The 22,464-nt window shown below is 30.2% G+C and overlaps 2 protein-coding genes across 2 annotated transcripts; both read right to left on the bottom strand.

Annotated features, from left to right (window-relative positions):
* Positions 1-713: 713 nt before the first annotated feature.
* Positions 714-2,105, bottom strand: LOC131657482 (putative F-box protein At4g38870). The gene has a single exon (XM_058926875.1). It carries the CDS (start codon positions 2,103-2,105, stop codon positions 786-788), a length of 1,320 nt encoding a protein of 439 aa, XP_058782858.1. The 3' UTR covers positions 714-785.
* Positions 2,106-16,023: 13,918 nt separating this feature from the next.
* LOC131657481 (F-box protein CPR1-like) lies at positions 16,024-22,074 on the bottom strand. Its single transcript, XM_058926874.1, has 3 exons — positions 22,053-22,074; positions 20,234-20,941; positions 16,024-16,295 (listed from the first exon to the last, which is right to left on the bottom strand). The coding sequence occupies exons 1-3, from the start codon at positions 22,072-22,074 to the stop codon at positions 16,024-16,026; spliced, it is 1,002 nt and encodes a 333-aa protein (XP_058782857.1).
* Positions 22,075-22,464: the final 390 nt, after the last annotated feature.

Raw genomic sequence — 22,464 nt, 5'->3', positions numbered from 1 at the left:
CACTGAACATATGAATATGAATTTGCAACAGAAATCCTAACATTCTTGTCATCAGATAAACAACGATCTATATAAAATCTGATATTTGGCAACATCTGCAGCTTCTGCGCAAATGTTAAACTCTCTCGTTTGATGAAAGTCATCTTTATTTATTTGGCAAGTGAAACAAAATGTTGAGTTCAAATATTCAGCTCCATGAATACAAAAGTTTCAAGAATGTAGCACTACCTTCTGACTGATATCATGCTTAAGAATATAAAACTAGCAGTCTAAGCCACTGCCTCAAAATATAATTATAAGAAGCAAAAGAGCGATACACCTTCAATAGCTTATCTAAAATAAATCAGGCAGTATATTTGCATGCATACAGAGGAAATAAACACACTTTTATTTACCAAAACCTCTTAGTTGAGAAAGTGTTGTTAATTGTCATTGATCAGTATTTCAATTGAAAAACTCCACTTATAGACTTATTTGACATTAAATACATGACCAGAGTTTTTTCTGCATTACAAAATCTACCTTTTGTTTGTTCTGGTATGCTTTTATTTTATCATCTAATTTGTAACATAAAGCACAAAATTAAGTATAGTGGCATCGATATTTCAAATAGAATGTAACGAAATTCAAACAAAGATTATCAAGTTTCACAAATATAAGCTATTTCAACATAAAATCTAAGGCAATTGAGTAAAGGCAGAAGACCATTATTACAATTGAAACTGAAATAAAAATCATATCAATTTGCATACAGAAATGGACTAAGAGAGTACAAGGGGTAAAATTCATATAGGTCGTTTGTGAAAACTAGAAGATAATTTGCTATATATTCCTCCATTTGGAAGAAAGCTTTCTTGATAGATTAATATCTTGCCATAAGTTTCTGCCATAACACCAATCTCATCAATAGTCCCGGTACTTATATCAAACCAAGCTAGTTCGTTGTTTTTCTTTTTGATCAATATATTTCCCTTCTTCCCTATTCCAATAGGAATCTTTAGGCAAGGTAAGGGCCCAACACTAAAAAGTTTAGTCCATGATTCTTCGACACCGATTTCACCCAAAATTAAAATATGAAATGTACTTGTCTCTTCACAATGTACTATAAAAGCAATAGATCCATTTAATACAGTCAAAATTCTCGTCCTCATCCACCTTGTCGAATTAAAATCAAAAGCATCATCTGTGTAAGAGGGCACCGGTGTTGTAATGAAAGATTCTTTGCTGAAGTCAAATGACACCAAATGTGTACGTGTTCCGAGTTTTTCATACCAATGAGACACTCCATCCACATACACTTCTTCACTACATCTACATGAGTGTGGAAAATCGTCATCAATTTCCTTCCAAGATTTATTCTTTATGCTAAATACTTCCAAGAAGGAAGAAACCCTGAGGTTACTTTTAGGAGGACAATGAGTGCGCCTAATCATCTTATAGTCATCTTTAACATGATCATAACCGACTTGATAATGATCAGACCAAACCTTTGGAAAACTACATTCAGTGTATATGATCTGGAATTCCGTGGTATTTGGTTTCCACAGCATAAAATTTCTTTCGCCACTGTTGTTATAATATTGGAGAAAAAGAGTGCCATTAAAACAAATTGGACCCAAAATGTTAAAAGAAAAGTCGTTATTCCTATCTGTGAGAGGAAGCCTTTCCCAATGAAATCTAACTTTATTATTCTCAGACCCCTCACCAGAAAGAGAGTATAACAGACCTTGGTTTTTCAAATGTAGGAGGAAAGATATATCATCATAAAAAGAATGGTCTTTAGATACGAAATAGTTGCGGAACATAGTCATAAAATAAGGGTTATCGAATAAGAGAGACCATGATTTACATACACATTCAAATCGCTTCAAAGACTTAAGAGAAAGTTTAGAGAGAATAGAGAAAAGAATATCATCATGCATATAATTGCTAACCTCAACATTTGAAGCAGACAGTGTTTTTTTCTTTTCACAACAAGAAGACGGTGTTATACCCATCTCCAATCCAACCACGTGCCGAGGAAAAAGAGAATTTAGGTTCTTCTGATTGATTAAGCGGCGCTGTACTGTAAGGAATTTTGGTTTGGGTTTTGCATATGATCCCATGATATATAAAGACGTACTATACGAATTAAATATTTGTAAATAATTTCTGAATGTTTTTACTAGTAAAAAACTGCGTTATGGTCGTGTAGGCCCAGATTGTCTCTAATTTATAAAATTATTTGTATTGACAATAGTTTTTAATTTTTAATTTATAAAAATATTTATATTAATGATTTAATTTTTTTATCAACATTAAACTCTTTCCCTTAACAAAAATATTTGTATTAACATTTATAAAAATATTTGTATCAACAATATATTTTTTTCGTTTATAAAAATATTTATATCAACAATATATTTTTTTCCCGTTTATAAATATAGTTGTATCAATAATATAATTTTTCACATTTATAAAAAAAATATTTATATCAATAATATATATTTTTCCATTTATAAAAATATTTATATCAACAATATGTTTTTTCCTTAATAAATATTTGTTAAATAATACACATTTTTCGTTTATAAAAATATTTATATAAAAAATACACTTTTTTCTCATTTGTAAAAATATGTGTATTAATAGTTAACTTTTTCTTGTTTAAACAAAAATATATCAACAATATATATTTTTACGTTTAAAAAAATACTTATAATAAAAAACATTTAAATTGTATTTTTCATTCATTAAAACAAAAACAATGATCACTTAGAATGATCACTTAGAAAAAAATAAACTTTTATAAAGGAAAAAATATATTATAGGACAAAAATCATTATTGAATTAATATTAATATTTTAATTGTATACTTTTATATTTTATATTCATGTTAGGAAAATTCTTATCTATCATATAAGAAAAGTCTACCATTTCCTCATCTCTTAGCTATGCCACATCAGCCTCTCTTCTCACAAAATTCCACATCATTCATTTCCCATTGTAGGATTGAACTTTAAACCTCCAACCTCTCATGATCTCGCAGTTACAAATTATTTACTTTCTCTGCCCATTCACATTCACAACTGCTTACAGCACTAATGACCTCATATAATGCTTCTGCCTACCAAGCCCCTTCTGCCTTCCAAGCCCTCCACCTTCCACGTTCCAAAACACTTTTATCATTACTATATATAACCATCATACTTTCACAGTATCTATCATGTTCATCAAACCTAATCGTGGAAAATTTTGGTTTATACTATTTTTGCAATTACAGCCATTCCCACGCCTATTCATGTGGAAAATTTTGGTTTATACTATTTTTGCAATTACAGCCATTCCCACGACTATTCATGGACAAACCGGAATTTAACATTTTTTCCTTTCTTTTCTTGATAGAAAATATCTTTCATGTTATTTGCATGTTATTTGCAGGTTGAATTTGTAGTGTATCATTCTGAAGTACTAATTGGCGTTTCATGTTATTTGCAGGTTGAATTTGTAATGTATCATTTTGAAGTACCAATTGGCGTCACTCCATAGTATATGGTTCGTTTTTTACATGGGTTGTTTCCAATCCCTATTTTCCATTTTTTTTAGTAACAATTTAAATATTGTCCTAATATGTGTTTTGGATTTTTTCTGGTGCAGACAGTAGAAAACATCGTCTATACGATTCGTTTGAAATAAATATTCTTCTTTGACTGTCCCGAAAGTTTGAGCTGTAGAAGTAGAAATCAAGTTGGCTGGTCTCAATATACAATGGAGAATCTGCTTGAAATTACTGGGTTATGCTTGCGCAAGTTTTGTCAAAAATGTAGATATTATACTATGTAAATAACATGATATTTTATGTTAAATCATAGAATGAACTTTAATTTTTTATATTTTAAGTGCAAATATTAATAAATAAATCTTAATTGATTGATTTTATGTTTGAGTGATATTTATATTAAATCTTAGTAATTATAGAAATTGTAGATATTATAATATGTAAATAAGATAATATTTTATATTAATTCATAGAACTAAAGAATATTTTAGTTAGGTCAAATTAAGAAATTAAGGTTATCAATATATACAAAGTTAGTTTTATAAAATATTATTGATATTTATTTATTATAAGGTCGAACAAAACAAAAAATAAAGATAAAATATTACAAATTAAAAATGTATACATAATTTTGAAATTTATAAGAAAATAGAATCAAAGAGTAAAGAAAAAAACATTATATTTGTTTAGGTAAATAAAGAGTTTTGAAATAAAAAGACATAAATCATTTACCTATAAAAAAATTAAATATCATAATCATTTTACTTGATTGCAACTTTAATTTTTGATTTAATCTGATTGCAACTTTTGATTTATTATTTTTAATTTTTTGATTTAATGTGATTACAATTTTTAACTTCTTATCCATAATAATCCAAGCATTATGGTCGATTTGAACGTGATTTTAAAGAATGGTTTGTTGAAATAATGAAGCAGCACACCTATTTTCTTGATATGGAAATAATTGGTATATTATTGCAAATTTTAATAAATAAATTTCATTGATTAATTGATTTTATCTCTGAGTCATATTTATATTAAATCTTAGTAGCTATAAAAATTATAGATATTATAATATATAAATAACATAATATTGTATATAATTTATAAAGTTAGTTTTATAAAATATTATTGATATTTATTTATTCTAAGGTCGAACAAAAAAAATAAATATAGAATATAATAAAATATTACAAATTCAAAACATATACATAATTTTGAAATGTATAAGAAAATAGAATCAAAGAATAAAGAAAAAAACAGTATATTTTTTTAGGTAAATAAAGAGTTTAGAATGAAAAGACATAAATCATTTACTTATAAAAAAGTTAAATATCATAATTATCTTTAGTAATCATTGATTGATTGATTGCAACTTTTAATTTATGATTTAATGCATGTGATTGCAACTTTTGATTTCTTATTCTTTTAGTACTTACCATATGTATATTTAAATTATTAGATTTGAGAAAATATTGTACTTTTATATCTTACAAAATTATATTGTTTTTACAATATTGTATGATTTACCTAAAAATAATATAATTTTGAGTAAATATTGTACTTTTGTATGATTTACCTAAAATTATCTAGGTTTGTAAGATATAAAAGCCTTTTTAAAGATCCATACCTTAAAATCAGTACGTTGGGAATAATTTAATTGATATAGAATCAATACATTAAAATCATATCAATTACTTACCAATATCTTAATTGGTATAAAATAAATACGTTACAAATATATTTAGTACTCCAATTATATTGATGTTGTATCACCAAAAATTGAGTGAATCATATTATCATTAAAAATTAATAAATATAATTTATCTCACTTGATTTCCTTCAAAAGGATAAATATTATTAGATACATATTTTAATAAAATGTTTTAGGCATATCATTGCTTTTATATATTGTATGGAGTTTTTTGATAAAAAATTCATAGATATTATTATAAAATAAAGTATATTTTCAAAATATTTAAAATACAACATGTGCCATCGTCATTCTCTGTATAGAAAAACTAACTACTATTTTCTATTTTCACTTTAATAAGATTTCTTACTAATACTACTAAATTATTTAAAATATAAAATATGAAAGTTATATATATATATATATATATATATATATATATATATATATATATAAATGAAATTTTTTAGAGATTATTAAATAAAATAAATATATTAAATCTATTGACTTTTTTAAAAAAAAAATATTTAAAAATAACTATGGGTGTTAATAAGCATAAGTAATCGAATGAAACATAAGTAATGTATGAATAAGTAGTAATAGAATAAAACATAAGTAATATATGAGTAAATAATATCAAAATTGTATGATATTTTTTATTAATCATACAATTTGTTTGTCATTTATAAAATTTAAAATTTAATTGAACAAGTTCATCAATAATCAATATATATATTTATCTATATATAATATAATATAATTGAAATATTACCATTAAAACTTTAATGGGTCAATTATATCCAAATACAAAATAATATATTACGGATATACACGGGTAATTATATGGTACGCACATATGGTACTGATATTAACACATTTAATTAAATGTAATAACGAGAATAAGTTTACAATTGATTTAAATAGTTGGCTTAATTGCAACTTTGGTCCCCCTATTTTGTCTTTTTCTCGATTTTAGTCCCCCCATTTTTAAAACCACGATTTTGGTCCCCTTTTTGAGTTTTCTAATGAAAAAGAGACAGGAATAGGGACTAATTTTGCAGAAAAAAACAAAATAGAGGGACGAAAATTGCACAGAAAACTTAAAAAGGACTAAAATAGTGATTTTTAAAATAGAGGGATCAAAATCAAGAAAAAGACAAAATAGGAGGATTAAAGTTGCAATTAAGCCTAAATAGTTTTATAAATAATTCCAAAACAAAAATATTTATATATAGGAATAATTAACTATTGATTCAAATATTTTATATATGGAATAATATATTTGATTTGTAAATTGAGTTTAATCAATTATATTAAATATTTATTATTAATTGTATTGTATAATTTGATAGAATATTTCTTCATTATAATTTGTCAATTTAAGATTTTTGTTATTATAAAAAAATTTAATTATCATCAAATATTTTTAAACAATGTTAAAATTAATTTATTTTTGTTCCAAAAATATCATCAAAATATTAAATATTAATAGAAACATGAAGTTACTGATAAAAAAATTGAATATTAACGGGAACATGTAGTTATTAATCAAAATATTGAATATTAATTGATTTTTTTTAATATTAATGGGTACATGAAGTTACTAATCAAAATATTGAATATTAAAGATAATATTAAATTACTGATCAAAATATTAAATGTATTGAATATTAACGGAAACAAGAAGTTACTGATAAAAAATGGCATGTTAACGAGAGCATAAAGTTACTGATCAAAATATTGAATATTAACGAGAACACGAAGTTATTGATCAAACTATTGAATATTAACGGGAAAACAAAGTTATTGATCAAACTATATTGAATATTAACGGGAACATGAAGTTATTAATCAAAATATTGAATATTAACGAGAACATGAAATTAAAAATCAAAATATTGAATATTAACGTGAGTATTAAATTACAGAGCAAAGTATATAATATTAACGGGAACATGGAGTTACTGCTAAAAATATTGAATAATAACGGAAACATGGCGTTATTAATCAAACTATTGAATATTAACAGGAACAAATTTGAAACATTAACAGAAACACGAAGTTAGTGATCAGAATAATGAATATTAATGGGAGCTTGAAGTTATTGATCAAAATATTGAATTTTAACGGGAACATGAAGTTACTGAACAAAAATATTGAATATCAACGAGAACACGAAGTTACTGATCAAAATATTAAATATTAAGGGGAACACGAAGTTACTGGTCAAAATATTGAATATTAATGGGAAATGAAGTTTATTGATCAATTTATTGAATATTAGTGGGAACACGGAGTTACTGATCAAAATATTGAATATTAACGGGAGCACGGAGTTATTGATTAAAATATTAAATATTAACGGGAGCACAAAGTTAATGATCAAAATTTTGAATATTATCGAAAACATTAAGTTACTATCCAAATTTTAAAAATTAACAGGAACAAATTTTGAATATTAACGGGAACACAAAGTTACTAATCAAAATAATAAATGTTCACGGGAACACGGAGTTATTAACAAAATATTGAATATTAACTGGAACATTAAGTTACTGATAATTTTTTTGAATATTAACGGAAACGAATTTGGAATATTAACGGGAACACGAACTTATTGATCAAAATAATGAATCTTAACGGGAACAAGGAGTTACTGATCAAAATAATGAATATTAACAAGAACATGAAGTTACTGATCAAAATTTTGAAAATTAACGGGAAGAAATTTGAAATATTAACGGGAATACGAAGTTACTTATCAAAATAATGAATATTAACGGGAACATGAAGTAGCTGGTCAAAGTATTTTTCTATTAATTATGCATTTTGAATGAATCATTATTATAAATGGAGTTTGTAGTGGTTTCTCATTGGCCTACAAGACAGAGCTGATAGTTTGAGATTGGGCTGATAGTTTGTAGTTATAATTGAGCCAAAATAATTAATTTTCTCCTTAGTTAGCAAAAAATAATCGATTCTCCTTAGCTGATAGTTTGAGATTGGGTTAATAGTTATCACTAATTAAATTATATAATTTGATTGAATATTTCTTCATTATAATTCGTGAATTTGCGATTTTAAAACTTTTCCTTCATTATAATTTGTTAAATAAAATATTACTATTTTTATAACTTTTTCAATTTTACCCAAAACTTAATCTTTTACTAATATCTTTTATTTTTCTCAATCACAATGCGCGAAAACGACGGGTACTCGTGCGAACGCACGGGTAAGACACTAGTTAAACATTAAATCCAATAATAAATTCTTACCATTTATTATTACTACAACCCCATAATTTCTATTAATAAATAAATTAAATTTAAAATTAATTTAAAATCCACCCATAAAATAGTGACCCATGTTCATTCTTGCATCTCTTTTTCAAATTAATTCGTATTAAATAGCATTACTCTTCTCAATTTAATGTATACAAGTACTTAATCAAAAACAAAATCAAATCAATTTTAATATTTAGAAATTAAAAATCCATTTTATAATAAAATTAAAAATAAATGAGTGATTAGTATTGAGCTATAGATTCAATGTGAATGGAGAATATTCTGACATCTTGGAGGCTAAAAGAGGCATAAGACAAGAAGATCAAATCTCCCCTTTGCTCTTTATGATAATGATGGAGTACATGAATAGAGTTCTTAACAAGATGACCCTGAATACCAATTTTAAGTTCCATAGTAAGTGCAAAAAGCTGAATATCACTCACCTTGCTTTTGCTGATGATGTATTGTTGTTCAGCAGAGGTGATGTCCATTCTGTGGAAATTCTTCTGGAGGCTTTCACTATTTTTTCTAATACAACAGGTCTATTGTCGATCCAAAGAAATACAAGGCTTTCTATCGAGGGATGGATTCTGATACTAAGCTAAAAGTGAGCCAGATGAAATGTTACACTAAAGGCAAGCTTCCTATAAGATATCTTGGTATACCTATAGCAAGTAGTAAGCTTAACTTGCAGCACTATCTGCCTTTAATTGATAAAATTGTAAGCAGGATTAGACAGTGGTCAGCGCATATCTTCTCAATATTGCTGGCATGATTCAATTAGTGAGGAGTATCATTGGTTCCATTGCTCAATATTGGATGCTCTACTTACCCCTACCTAAATCTGTCATAAAGAAGATTAACTCTATTTGCAGGTCCTTTATTTGGTCTGGGAAAGCAACCACTAGTAGGAAAAGCCCTGTGGCTTGGCAACAAGTCTGTAGGCCAGTGAAAGATAGAGGCCTGAATATTCTGAATCTGAACACCTGGAATTTTATGGCTTTGATGAAAAGTCTTTGGAACATTTGTATGAAGGTTGATAACCTATGAGTAAAGTGGATTCATACATATTACTTGAAAGGTAGAGACTACAAAGCAGAAATTAAAACAAAATATTGCACCTGGATTTTGAAGCATATCATGGCAAGGATCCAAGACATCAATGGTATACAACAACTCTGGAATAGCATGATGGCTCATGGGAAATTCCAGATGATGAAAGTCTACTATAAGCTTATGAGGGAAAGTAATAGGGTGGAGTGGTATCACTTGATGAGTCACAACTTTGCTAGGCCTGAAGCTAAAGTGATATTGTGGCTTGCTATACAAGATAGATTACCAACAAATAAGAGATTGCATAGATTGGGGCTGCTGCAGGATACTATTTGTGCATTGTGTAAAGTGGAAGAGGAAATTTAGATCACTTGATGTTCCATTGTAACCACACGGTGGGACTTTGGCATATTATCATGGATTGACTTGATAGTAAAGTCATTAATAACATTGGTTTCAACTGGATTAAGCAGGTCACAAAAGGCAAGGCCGCAAGGGTAGGAAGAAAGGAATTCTCAAAGCTGCTGTGACTGAAGTGGTGTATGGTCTTTGAATGTACAGGAATAATAGAATCTTTGGTAACTTGGGGGAGTATAGAGATATACACAATGTGGCTAGAAATATAATTGATGTTTTAGTATATAGAGGGTGGCAACCAAAGATCTCTAAACTTTTCTCTCCTCTAAACTTTTCTCTCTTTTCATTATTCCAACGTAGGGGTGGTTTTTGGCCATTTTTTGCTAGAAATCACCCCTCCCTCAACACCGTTTTCTTTCTCTTTTTATTTAAATAAGTGGTTATTCATATAGATTTGCTTCTTCTTTTGTGTGTTTTTAAGTTTTCATCGTCTTGTGCGGTGTTTGTTGGTTTTCCCGTCTTAGTACGGTGTTTGTTGGTTCAGATTGACACATTTACTTCAAATCATTGCAGATTTGAGGAAGACTTGGGCGTCAATGTTGCAGATCCAGAAGTATGAATATTCTGGTGACTTTTATTTTGTCATATTTGTAGGCACTTTCAGTTTGCCGTTGTATGCTATTAACCTAGGTGTTGCAAGATTGTTTGCAGATTCACCTTTTTCTGTTTTTAGCGATCTTGAATTTGGAATGATCGATGTATTTTTCAATTTGAATGAATGAATATCTTATGTAAATATGGAAAGCTTAGAGGGTGGCAAAAACTCAATTATAGAAAGCTTATAGCTAATTCCCTTATGTACATATAGGTCATTTATGGCTTTTATAGCTTGGTTGTAATTGTTCTCTTTTGAAGTAATAAATCTTTTATTTCAAAAAAAACAAATGAGTGATTAGTATTCATTGCATATTTAGCTACATTTAAAGATGATATCTTGTATAACAAACGCGAGGAAAAGAAAATAAATGAAAAAGTGAACTGTAATTAATATTATTAATCAAAATTTATATAATGAAAATAATTATTGCATAAATTTATAAGTGATTTTCGTTAAAAAAATCAAATATAATTTTTTTTTGCAATTTATAGAAATTTTATTAAAATATATATTGGAAAATAGATATTTTTTTTGCAACCTGGGAGTTTTTGGCCAGTGAACTCTTTTTAATTGTTCACTCGGCTCGCCTTTTTCCCACTTCCACTAAGGCTTTATAGTATTGTATTTTATAGTTATAATTTTAATTCTTTTGTTGTTGTTTAGACTCAAATTTTGGTTCGATTACTTGAAGTCGCATTTGTTAATTCTTCAATTTTGATGATTCGACATGCCAATTATGCGGTAATGATTGTTCGAATTTGTACATCGCAAGGTAATCGCTTATCGCTTTCTATAGCATAATATGTTTAGGAGACTTTTCATTTGTACAAATTTCATATTACTCATTATTTTTGCACTACTTGCTCATGACCTGAATCACAATTAGTTTTTCCTTTTTACCATAAATGTGAGGTGGTTTTCCATTGTATACATATGCGAGTGACTGACATTTCTTATTTTAACTGGATATTATTATGTTTAATCTTTCGTTTGTATTAATTTTGTGAATGCACGAAAGTGATCAAGGCACTTGTTTGATTTTGAGCGCAACTACCATAGCCAAATGTCAATTCACCTTGTGAGTGGGTGACCATTCGTAACCCCTTTGAGCCTTTTTGTCATTGTCCATTTTGTTTTTGAACTTGAGACATAGTTCACCTTTTGATGGATTTTGATTATCGTTTTTCTTGAATCCTTAACTATGATGTTTAGTTGTATTTTTACCTTGCCTTAGAAAGTAGGGAGTATTCACTTTATGTTATGGTTGAATTCAAGTTGGGGAGAGGATGTTTGTTTGCTTATATTGTGGTTGGTATGAGGTTGTGAAAAGAGAAAGAAAAAAATGTGAAAAAGAAAGAAAAAGAAAAAGAAAAAGAAAAAAAGTTTGAAAAAGAAAATAACAAAAAGAGTATGGAGTAAGATTGTGTTAATAAGTATTGTGTTTGGTGTGAAACATGTGTTGAAGAAGAAAGTTTGATTGAAATTCCTTCGTTTGAAATTTGTGGAAGTAATTACTCCCTTAGATTTAGGCAAGTTTTTGTTTTGATTAGCTTTAGGAATTATCACTTGTTTGTTAACCGAGCCACATTACAACCTTTAAAGCCCTTGTGATTCGTGTCGTTGCGTTTTCAATATTATTTTTGGATGAACTCATAATTTTGTCTTTTGTTTGCAAGTTTGTGGGGTGCGTGTCAAAGTCCTCAACTTTCGGTGTTTTTCATCTACCGATGAACTTTTGCTAGGCGTGATTCGTGATTGAGCTTGTTTTGTTTTAGAATGTTTTGTATGATTTTTGTACTTAGGATTCATTTCGTTTTCATGTTGTCATTGTAGGATTGTGGTAAGTATTTACTTTGTTGCTACGTTTTTGTTTGAACCGTACAATTGTTTCGTTTTTCCTAATCTTGTTGATTCTTGATTCTTTGATTTTAACTTTTGCGATTTGAGTGTTTGGCCTTGTTTGAGGACAAACAAATTCAAGTTGGGGAGAGTTTGATAAGTGTCAAATTGTAGTTATTTTGTGTATGTAAGTAGTGGCACTTATCGATACTTTTTGTTAATACCATTTAAATAATTCTCCGTTTTTGTGTATAATTGTATCGTTTGTGTTTTGTTACGTTTTCGTGTAAATATATACCGTTTGATATTTTGTTGTCTTTTTGTAGGTATTTATGCGTGTTCAGAGTTTTGAGGAATAAATTGTCGAAGACACGGCGGCGAGCACGCGATTTTACCAATTCATCAAAGGACAAGGATCAAAATAAGGATGATTAAAATCATCAATTTGGTTTCAATTTATTCATGGTTAGATAGAGCATGAAATAAGCTTTCCAACGCTTCGAACCGGGCGCAAATCGGAGTTACGGTTCTCAAGTTATGACCAAAACAAGATTTCATTTTTCTGTTGAGCGGGCTAAGCGGGCTTGACGGCGCTAAGCGCGGTCTGGGAGCATTTTTGACCGAGTTTGGCAGAAAGTTAGGCGCTTAGCACGGGTTTTTGACGCTAAGCGCGCTCTGGCGGTTTAGGAAAAATAAAGGACAGTCCGCTTAGCGCGGTGGGCGCGCTTAGCGCGGTCTGCGACTTTCAAATTTTGTATATATGTTGTAAAATCATATTTTTTAGGTTTTTTATCATCCATTTCTCCCTTGGAGTGGCCCTGGTCCATTTTTGATAGTTTAGAGGCTTAGGAAACACCATTGGATGCTACATCATATGGATTGACTATGAATTTGTATCGATTTCATTGTGACGGTGAGAGTTTTCGGGTCATCTTCTTTCTTCCCTATGTTTCATTCCAATGGTGGGTGTTGTATGTATATTTCTACTCTTATTGTATATACATTTGTCGATTTTGAGATCGTTTATATATTCGCTTTACAAATCATCATTGTTGTTGTTCTTGATCTTTTTGCTTAAATGCTCCAGATTTGTGTTGTTGTAGAAATAGACATAATAGATCTTGATTAGGAATGATAACTGTTAGTTTCTAGATTCCAGAAATGGATTTAGGCCTAATAACCGTAATGGGTATCGAGTTTAATGCCTCTGTGTTGTTTGTGTCGGTTGTGACATCGCTGATGTGAATAGTACGGTTGAGCTTTCGTCGGTGTTTCAGACATGGACACTGATATGGCATCTCGAAACATGCCCGGTGATTTTGATGTGTATTGTGAGTGTTGAACGATAAATTTTAAGATTTAAGTATTCAACGGGTAGAACAAAATACAATTCCATAACTATTTCTCTTAGACTATTGAAATTGTTTATTTGCTTTTATTTACTTTTCTTGCATTTTACTTCTGCACCCAATCATGAAACTTAGAACGCGAAATAGTCGAACGGCAGTTTTTATCACAAATCTTTGTGGACTACGATACGATATAACCTATATCACCCGGTAATAAATAATACCTATTACTTTTTGCTTGCCGCTTTACCGCTCCAACATCAAGTTGAATTTCTTAAACTCCACCGTCCAAGAAGCCTTGCTGAGCAAGGCAGACTTCAGAAGAAGTTGATGCAGGAGAAGCATGATGGTGCTGGTTTATCCGATTTGTTTTGTTACAAAGTGCCTCTCCCCAATACGAAGGCAATACGTCGCGATATGCTAGTTAATCTCATGATTATTCAACTTTAAGTATCTTTTATAATTTCTTTACCAATTACTATCAAATTGTGCAAATTCAATTGGTTTTCGTTAAAGAATCATTTAATTCATGTTTAATTTTAATTTTTTTATCATATGTATTTTGAACGTATTGTATTCTCAATTTTTAAATGACTGGCATATCTCCGTATCAGATATGTATCGTAACCAATACTCGTATCATGTCTGTGCTTCATAGTCTCCTAGGAAATGGTTTGGACCAGAAATACTACTTTAGAAATGTATAAAATAAATAATAAAAGCCATACACTAATTTTTCTTGAGCCTTCCTGTTATTTTTTCTTCAAAATTAATAAAGTAACTAATTAATGTCTAGCGTTCAAATTTTGGTTTCAATAAACAATTTGTTTTTAATTGGGAGTATTATTTCACTGGGTTATATCAATTACGGATGAGGATCCTCTGCAGTGCCTGTTCAATTATAATTACTCATTTTATTCTAACTCATGAGAGAGAGCAGGAGAAGATCTGATTCCTATCGATTACAAACATCAAATGGGCAAAAAATTGTAAACGAAACTTTAATACTATATTAAAATTCAAGTTGTATATAAACTTAAACTTATAAAATATATATTTTTTAAAATTTGATAGAATAATTTAAAATGTTTTAAAAGAATTGTTCAGAATTTCAAGGGTTAAATATACAATACCCCTGTAATATTATCGAGTTTTGATTTTAGGCCCTGACAAAGTTTATTTTGCAATCTCCCCCTTGCAATTTCTAGATTCCTCTAACTGCCACGTGGGTTTTAGGCCCTGACGTACCCCTCCTCACTGTGCCAGTCCTGTGTGACCCGAGTGAGACGGTACTCCTGCGGTACCACATGATGCTGTCAGTCCTCCCATATGGCTGTGAGCTGCACTCGGGTCACTGTGTCGGGAGCAACCTCAAAGGGTGACCTGGGTATCCGCTGCACGAATCCCGCATGCCAACCAGCCTGAATATAGAGCAATGCCGTCAAAGGGGACAACCTGAGCGTAGTCGACGATAAAAGTTGATGGCTTTCACGACGGCCGAATTTCCAGTTACCACAAAATACATATTCTGTTCCGATTCTTCTCCCTCTTTGTTTTTTCAATTCTTCTCCCTCTCTGTTCAAACATCTTCTTCTTACTTTGGTTTTTCTCTTACTCGTGTGTTTTTCTTCAATCATCTTCTTGCATTTTTTCTTCAAACATCTTCTTGTGTTTTTTTCTTCTTCCTCTTACTTTGGTTTTGCTTTTGTGGTTGTTGTTATATTTAGTAAAGGAGATGGAAGGTGGTGGAGGTATGAAGATGGTAGGAAGAAGATGTTTGAAGAAAAATGAAAACGACTTTTGTTTTTTTTTCCCTCTGATGTTGTCGCGTTCGTTGCTTTTGCTGAGTTTATCTGTATGACACTGATTAGCCGTACGTGATTTTTACATCACAAACGGATTTTTGAATTTTTAAATACCCCCAAAATACAAACACATGATAACATGTGTAAACCTGGTTTTTTTTTCTTAAAATTTGAAGTGCATTGCGACATGAATTTCACTTCGCAATGTTCCTTTTTGCAACGTGATTTTCACGTTGCAAAAATACATCGTTGAAAACCATTTTTATTGTAGTGTTTCTATCAAAGTATTTTTCAATCTCTCTACCTCTTTAAATATAAATCACGCAAGCCATAAAAAAACTCAAAGGTAGATCAAAACATTTGGACCTAACACTGCAAGACTTAGCTCTATTATTAAAATAACCAATAATGTAATTAACACTAATTTGTGTTGCACTTGTTGAGTCTTCATTGACATTTGCCATTAGAAGGGTATATATATGAAGTCATAGTGGCGAGAACAATTTCCTGAACTCTGAAACCAGCAGCAGCAGCATCATGCTTCTTCTGAAACCTGCCTTGTCCAGCGAGGCTTCTTAGATTCCTGCGAGATCTATACGACCCATGTGGCTGGCAGTGAGGATTGGTGGTGGAGTTCAAGAAATTCAAACTTGGCACCAAAGCAATACAAACCCTCTTGACCTTCTGATCATCGATAAGAAATGTAGAGGAAACATTTACTTCAAAAGTGAACATGTAACAATAACTTCAACATCAACACTGTCATTTGACTTTAGCAAAGAATCTTTCATTACAACACCCATGCCCTCTTACACAGATGATGTTTTTGTTTTTAATTCGACCAAGTGGACGAGGAAGAGAATTTTGACGGTGTTAAATGGATCGGTTGCTTTTATAGTAAATTTTGAGGAGACAAATACATTTCATATTTCAATTTTGGGTGAATTGGGTGTAAAAGAATCATGGATTAAACTCTTTATTGTTGGACCTTTATCTTGTCTTAAGACTCCGATTGGAATAGGGAAGAAGGGAAATATATTGATCAGAAAGAAAGACAACAAACTAGCTTGGTTTGATATAAGTACCGGGACTATTGATGAGATTGGTGTTACGACAAAATCTCATGGCAAGATATTATTCTATAAAAAAAGATTTCTTTCAAATGGAGGAATATATAGTAAATTTTCTTCTTGTTTTCACCACTCGGAAGCAATATGATTATGGCTACTTGAATTTTACCTTGTACGCAAAGTGAATTGTCAGATGCCCATATCTTTGTTATTATCAAGCTTATGCGAAATTAAGAAACAGTTTGATGATAAGAATTTTTGCTTTATCAATATTATTTTGAAGGCTTACTCTCTTAGTTCATTTAAGTATGCAAATTGATAGGATTTTTTATTTCTGTTTTAATTGTAAGTGATCTTTTGCCTTTACTCAATTGCCTCAGATTTTTTTGTTTAAATAGGTTATCTTTGTGAAGTTTGATAAATCTTTGTTTGAATTTCATTACATTCTACTTGAAGTATCTATGCCACTATGCTTATTTTGTGCTTTAGTTTTTTCTGAGATCGCTGCTTTCTGTAATGCATCATAATATGAGTTGAAATATACATACAACATGTGTGTGCATTTCTTAGTTTGATCACTTTATACTTAAATATGTTTCAATTTAGCTTCAGCTTGGTTTTTCATACACATGTACAATGTTGGATTTTAAATATTTTTGTATGTTCAAGTTAACGTTTTCTGAGAGAAGCCTTGCTGAGGAAGGCAGGCTTCAAAAGAAGTTGATGCAGGAGAAACATGCTGCTGCTGCTGCTGGTTTTCCCATTTAATTATGGTTCATCTCTCTTCCAAAAATATGTTATAAAGTTCCTCCCCCGAAGGAATATCCTTTTTTTTTGTTAAAAAGTGCCTGCCCCCGATACACAATACGCTAGTTACCCGTCTCCGATACGTTGTGGATATGGCTAGTTAATCTCATGACTATTCATATTTCTACTATATGAATCAATCTTCCTCTACTTTAATTCTTCCTTTCTCAACTTTAATTATCTCATCACTTTCAATTTTCTCTTACAAGAATCAATCTTTTTTTCTTAATTATTTTTCTCTCAACTTTAACTTTCTTTTTTTCCTCATAATTCCTTTATCAATTACTATCAAATTTTACAAATTCAATTGGCTTTCGTTAGAGAATGATTTAATTCATGTTTAATTTTTTTTTATCATACGTATCTTAACTGTGTCGTATCCTTGATATTTTAATGAAGGATATATCTCTGTATCATATACATATCGTATTCAATATTTATATCGTGTCTGTATTTCATAATCTTCTAGTAATGGTTGGAACCGAAAATACTCTTTTAAAAATGTATAAAATAAATAATAAAAGGCATACACTAATTCTTCTTGAGCCTCACTCTTATTTTTTCTTCAAAATTAATAAAGTAACGAATTAATGACTAGCGTTCAAATTTTGGTTTCTTTAAACAATTTGTTTTTAATTGAGAGTATTATTTCACTTTTAATGGTGGGTGCACATCGATTACAAACATCGGACGGCCAAAAAATTGTAAGAAAATTTAATACTATTTTAACATTAAAGTTGTCCATACCTCAAACTTATAAAAAAAAAAATTTTAAAATAAATTTGATAGAACAATTTATAATGTTTTAGAAGAATTGATTAGAATTTCAAACACATCAAAAAATTGAATGTAAGGGGACAAAGAACAATAACAAATAAAATGAATTATCTAAAGCACCACGATGACTTTTAAAAAATGAAAGCAAGTCCACGATAGGGCAGAAGAATTTCTCTAATAGTCACATGAGTTCGGAAGAACAAACCCTATTTTTACTTAAATAACACTCATTAGCCACCAGAAAACCACTTCAAAGAAAAATATCACATCACAACACCCAATTTAACAACGTGATGAAACACATCGCAGGAATGCAAGTCGTAACTTATTTATGACGTGAAAAACACTACACAACTTTACCACGTGAAAATCATATCACAACTTTACAACGTGAAAAACACATCACAACTTTGTTTTTTTTTAATTGAAAGTAAAAGCAACTTCAGTGTTATTGTCTTCTACATCTCCACTTCCAGCAAACACACAAAGGGCACAAGCGAAACATGAGGAAACACAACAACATCGCAAAAGAGAAAAGTGGAAGATCGAACCGCATGTGATAAAAAACGGGGCCTTTGTAGCGGCGGTGGTGTTTCCGACGAGGCAGCTCTGGTGTGGTGGAGCTCGGACGAAGCGATAGAAGTTAATGGCTTTCACGACGGCCGAATTTCCAGTTACCACAAAATACATATTCGGTTCTGATTCTTCTCCGTCTTTGTTTTTTCAATTCTTCTCCCTCTCTGTTCAAAACATCTTCTTCTTACTTTGGTTTTTCTCTTACTCGTGTGTTTTTCTTCAATCATCTTCTTGCATTTTTTCTTCAAACATCTTCTTGCGTTTTTTTCTTCTTCCTCTTACTTTGGTTTTGCTTTTGTGGTTGTTGTTATATTTAGTAAAGGAGATGGAAGGTGGTGGAGGTATGAAGATAGTAGGAAGATGTTTGAAGAAAAATGAAAACAACTTTTGTTTTTTCCCTCTGATGTTGTCGCGTTCGTTGCTTTTGCTGAGTTTATATGTATGACACTGATTAGGCACGTGATTTTTACATCAAAAACGAATTTTTAAATACCCCCAAAATACAAACACATGATAACATTTTTATTTTAATTTGTAGTCCATTGCGACATGAATTTCACTTTGCAATGTTCCTTTTTACGACGTGATTTTCACGTGGCAAAAATACATAGTTGGAAACCATTTTTCTTGTACTGTTTCTATCAAAGTATTTTTCAATCTCTCTACCTCTATAAATATAAATCACGCAAGCCATAAAAAAACTCAAAGGTAGATCAAAACCTTTGGACCTACCACTGCAAGACTTAGCTCTATTATTAAAATAATCAATAATGTAATTAACACTAATTTGTGTTGCACTTGTTTTGAGTCTTCATTGACATTTGCCATTAGAAGGGTATATATATGAAGTCATAGTGGCGAGAACAATTTCCTGAACTGTGAAACCACCACCAGCAGCATGCTTCTTCTGAAACCTGCCTTGTCCAGCAAGGCTTCTTAGATTCCTACGAGATCTATACGAACTTTCAGCTCTCTTAGTTGAGAAACTGTTACATGTCATTGATTAGCAGTTCAGTAGAAAAGCTCCACTTATAAACTTCTTTGATATTAAATACATGACCAGAGTATCAAATTCTACCTTTTGATTTTATTAACTAATTTGGATCATTAAAGAAAAAACTAAAGCATAAAATTAAGCATAGATATTTCAAGTAGAATGTAATGAAATTACACAAAGATTATAAAGCTTCACAAATATAAGCTATTTATGCTTAAAATCTGAGGAGTTGGGAAAAGGCAAAAGATCATCCTTACATTTGAAACTGAAATAAAAATTATTATCAATTTGCATACATAAATGGACTAACAGAGTACAATGTAAAATTAAAATAGCCATACTCATAAAGGTTGCTTGTGAAAACAAGAAGAAAATTTATTATATATTTCTCCATTTGGAAGAAGGGTTTCTTTATGGAAATATATCTTGCCATGAGTTTCTGCTGTAACACCAATTTCATCAATAGTTCCGGTACTTATATCAAACCAAGCTAGTTCCTTGTCTTTCTTGCTTATCAATATATTTCCCTTCTTCCCTATTCCAATTGGAATCTTAAGGCAAGGTAAAGGGCCAACAATAAAGAGTTTAGTCCACGATTCTTCTACACCGAGTTCACCCAAAATTAAAATATGAAATGTACTTGTCTCTTCAGAATGTACTATAAAACCAATAGATCCATTTAATACCGTCAAAATTCTCTTCCTCATCCACATTTTTGAAATAATATCAAAAACATCATCTGTGTAAGAGGGCACGGGTGTTGTAATAAAAGATTCTATGCTGAAGTCAAATGACACCAAATGTGTATGTGTTCCAATTTTTTCACACCAATGAGACACTCCATCCACGTACACTTCTTCACTGCATCTATATGAGTGAGATGAGTGAGGAAAATGGCCATCAATTTTCCTCCAAGAGTTATTGTTTAAGCTAAATATCTCCCAGAAGGTGGAAATCCCGCATTCACTTGTTCTAGGACGGCGATGAGTGCGCCTAATCATCTTATAGTCATCTTTAACATAATCATAACCGACTTGATAATGATCGGACCAATCCTTTGAAAAACCATCATATTCTTCAAAAATGATTTTGAATTCCGTGGTAGCCGGGTTCCACAACATTATTTTTGGATAGCCGTTGTGATAATATTGGATACAAAGAGTGCCATTAAAACTAATGGGACAAAAAATGTTAAAAGAAAAGTTGCTGCTCCTCTCTCTAAGAGAAAGCTTTTCCCAATGAAATCTAACTTTATTATTCTCAGACCCCTCACCAGAAAGAGAGTATAAAAGACCTTGGTTTTTCAAATGTAAGAGGAAAGATATATCATCATAAAAAGAATGGTTTTTAGTTACGAAATAGTTGCGAAACATAGTCATAAAATAAGGGTTATAGAATAAGAGAGACCATGATTTGGATACAGATTCAAATCGCTTGAAAGATTTGAGAGGAAGTTTGGAGAGAATAGAGAAGACAATATCATCATGTATATGGTTGCTCACCTCCATACTTGAGGGAGACAACAATGGATACATCTCCAACGACGAGTTTGGATTGAATAAGAGAAATAGCAGCGCGGCAAAGGAACAATAGAATGTAGGTTTCTGCACTGCACTGCACTGCTAAGTCGGTTATTTATTTGAATTTTAGGTTTGGATTTTGCATATCATCCATCCACCGTATATGTTTTACTTTTGTTCAAATCAAATTTATTTGGTTTTTTTATTTTAAATCAAATTTTAGGGTTTAGGGTATGGGAAATTATTTATAGGTTTTGGTTGTGGAAGGGCTTGTTTAGTAAGTTTCATTTGCCTTCTAATTTTCATGAGCCGAACATATTACCTCTTTCTGTTTTGGAAGTAGGGGTATATTTCGATTGCAATGGCCTGAGTATCCTTATACTTCTGTTTATTAAAATATTTGCCCATTAAAAAAAATATGAAGAAAAACAGATAGTTAATTACAATTTTTGAACTCTTTATTTTTATAGTATTGATTCAGAAAAATATATTTTTGGTCTTTTAATTTTATATAGGGTCCATTTTGATCTTTTAACACCACGTTAATTCTTTCGATTTATTCTGTTAATCAAAGTCAAAACTAAAATACAGGTAGGGTAAATATGTCGCTAAGGTAGGTATTAGATTATATTAAAAAAGAAATTGAAAGGCTTTTTGTTCAAAAAAAAACACGAAACTGGGTGAGAAATTGAAAGGCAATGTTCTTTGCTAGGCAAAAAAATGTGAAGAGAAATTCACTTTTTTGATTCATTGAATAATTAATGTATCTAGTCTATATATTGACCAGATACATTAATTATTTAATGAATTTAAAAGTAAATTTTTCTTATAATTTGGGACGGAGGGAGTATCTTTACTACTGTTAAATATTTTCATATACCTACATATATTTTCATCATATGAATTAGAAGTTATTATTATTTTTAGGTGAGTTTATGTTATTATTTATTGAGATATTTTCTGGGCACTAGTAATAAACATGCATAATTTTATAAAAGTATAATTTTAACATATAAATAATATTGTGATTAATTTCCTTTATTTGTGTATTTGTTATGAAATGACAATTTTATACATATTTAATTTAATTAGTGATTAATTTAAAGTGTTGATAATTTATTTATACTTTATAAAAAGTCAT

Source organism: Vicia villosa, linkage group LG3 (assembly GCF_029867415.1).
Source record: "Vicia villosa cultivar HV-30 ecotype Madison, WI linkage group LG3, Vvil1.0, whole genome shotgun sequence".
Taxonomy (NCBI): domain Eukaryota; kingdom Viridiplantae; phylum Streptophyta; class Magnoliopsida; order Fabales; family Fabaceae; genus Vicia; species Vicia villosa.
This window is presented reverse-complemented; position numbering and strand designations above follow the sequence as displayed.

Excerpts from the sequence above, each read along its gene's own strand:
- LOC131657482 (XM_058926875.1), bottom strand. The coding sequence starts at position 2,105 with ATGGGATCATATGCAAAACCCAAACCAAAATTCCTTACAGTACAGCGC.
- LOC131657481 (XM_058926874.1), bottom strand. The coding sequence starts at position 22,074 with ATGAATCAAAAAAGTGAATTTC. Across the intron at positions 20,942-22,052 it reads GAATCAAAAAAGTGAATTTC|ACGGCTATCCAAAAATAATG; the intron begins TCTTCACATTTT and ends AATATTATCACA. Across the intron at positions 16,296-20,233 it reads TGTTACAGCAGAAACTCATG|TAAATGTTTCCTCTACATTT; the intron begins GCAAGATATATT and ends TCACTTTTGAAG.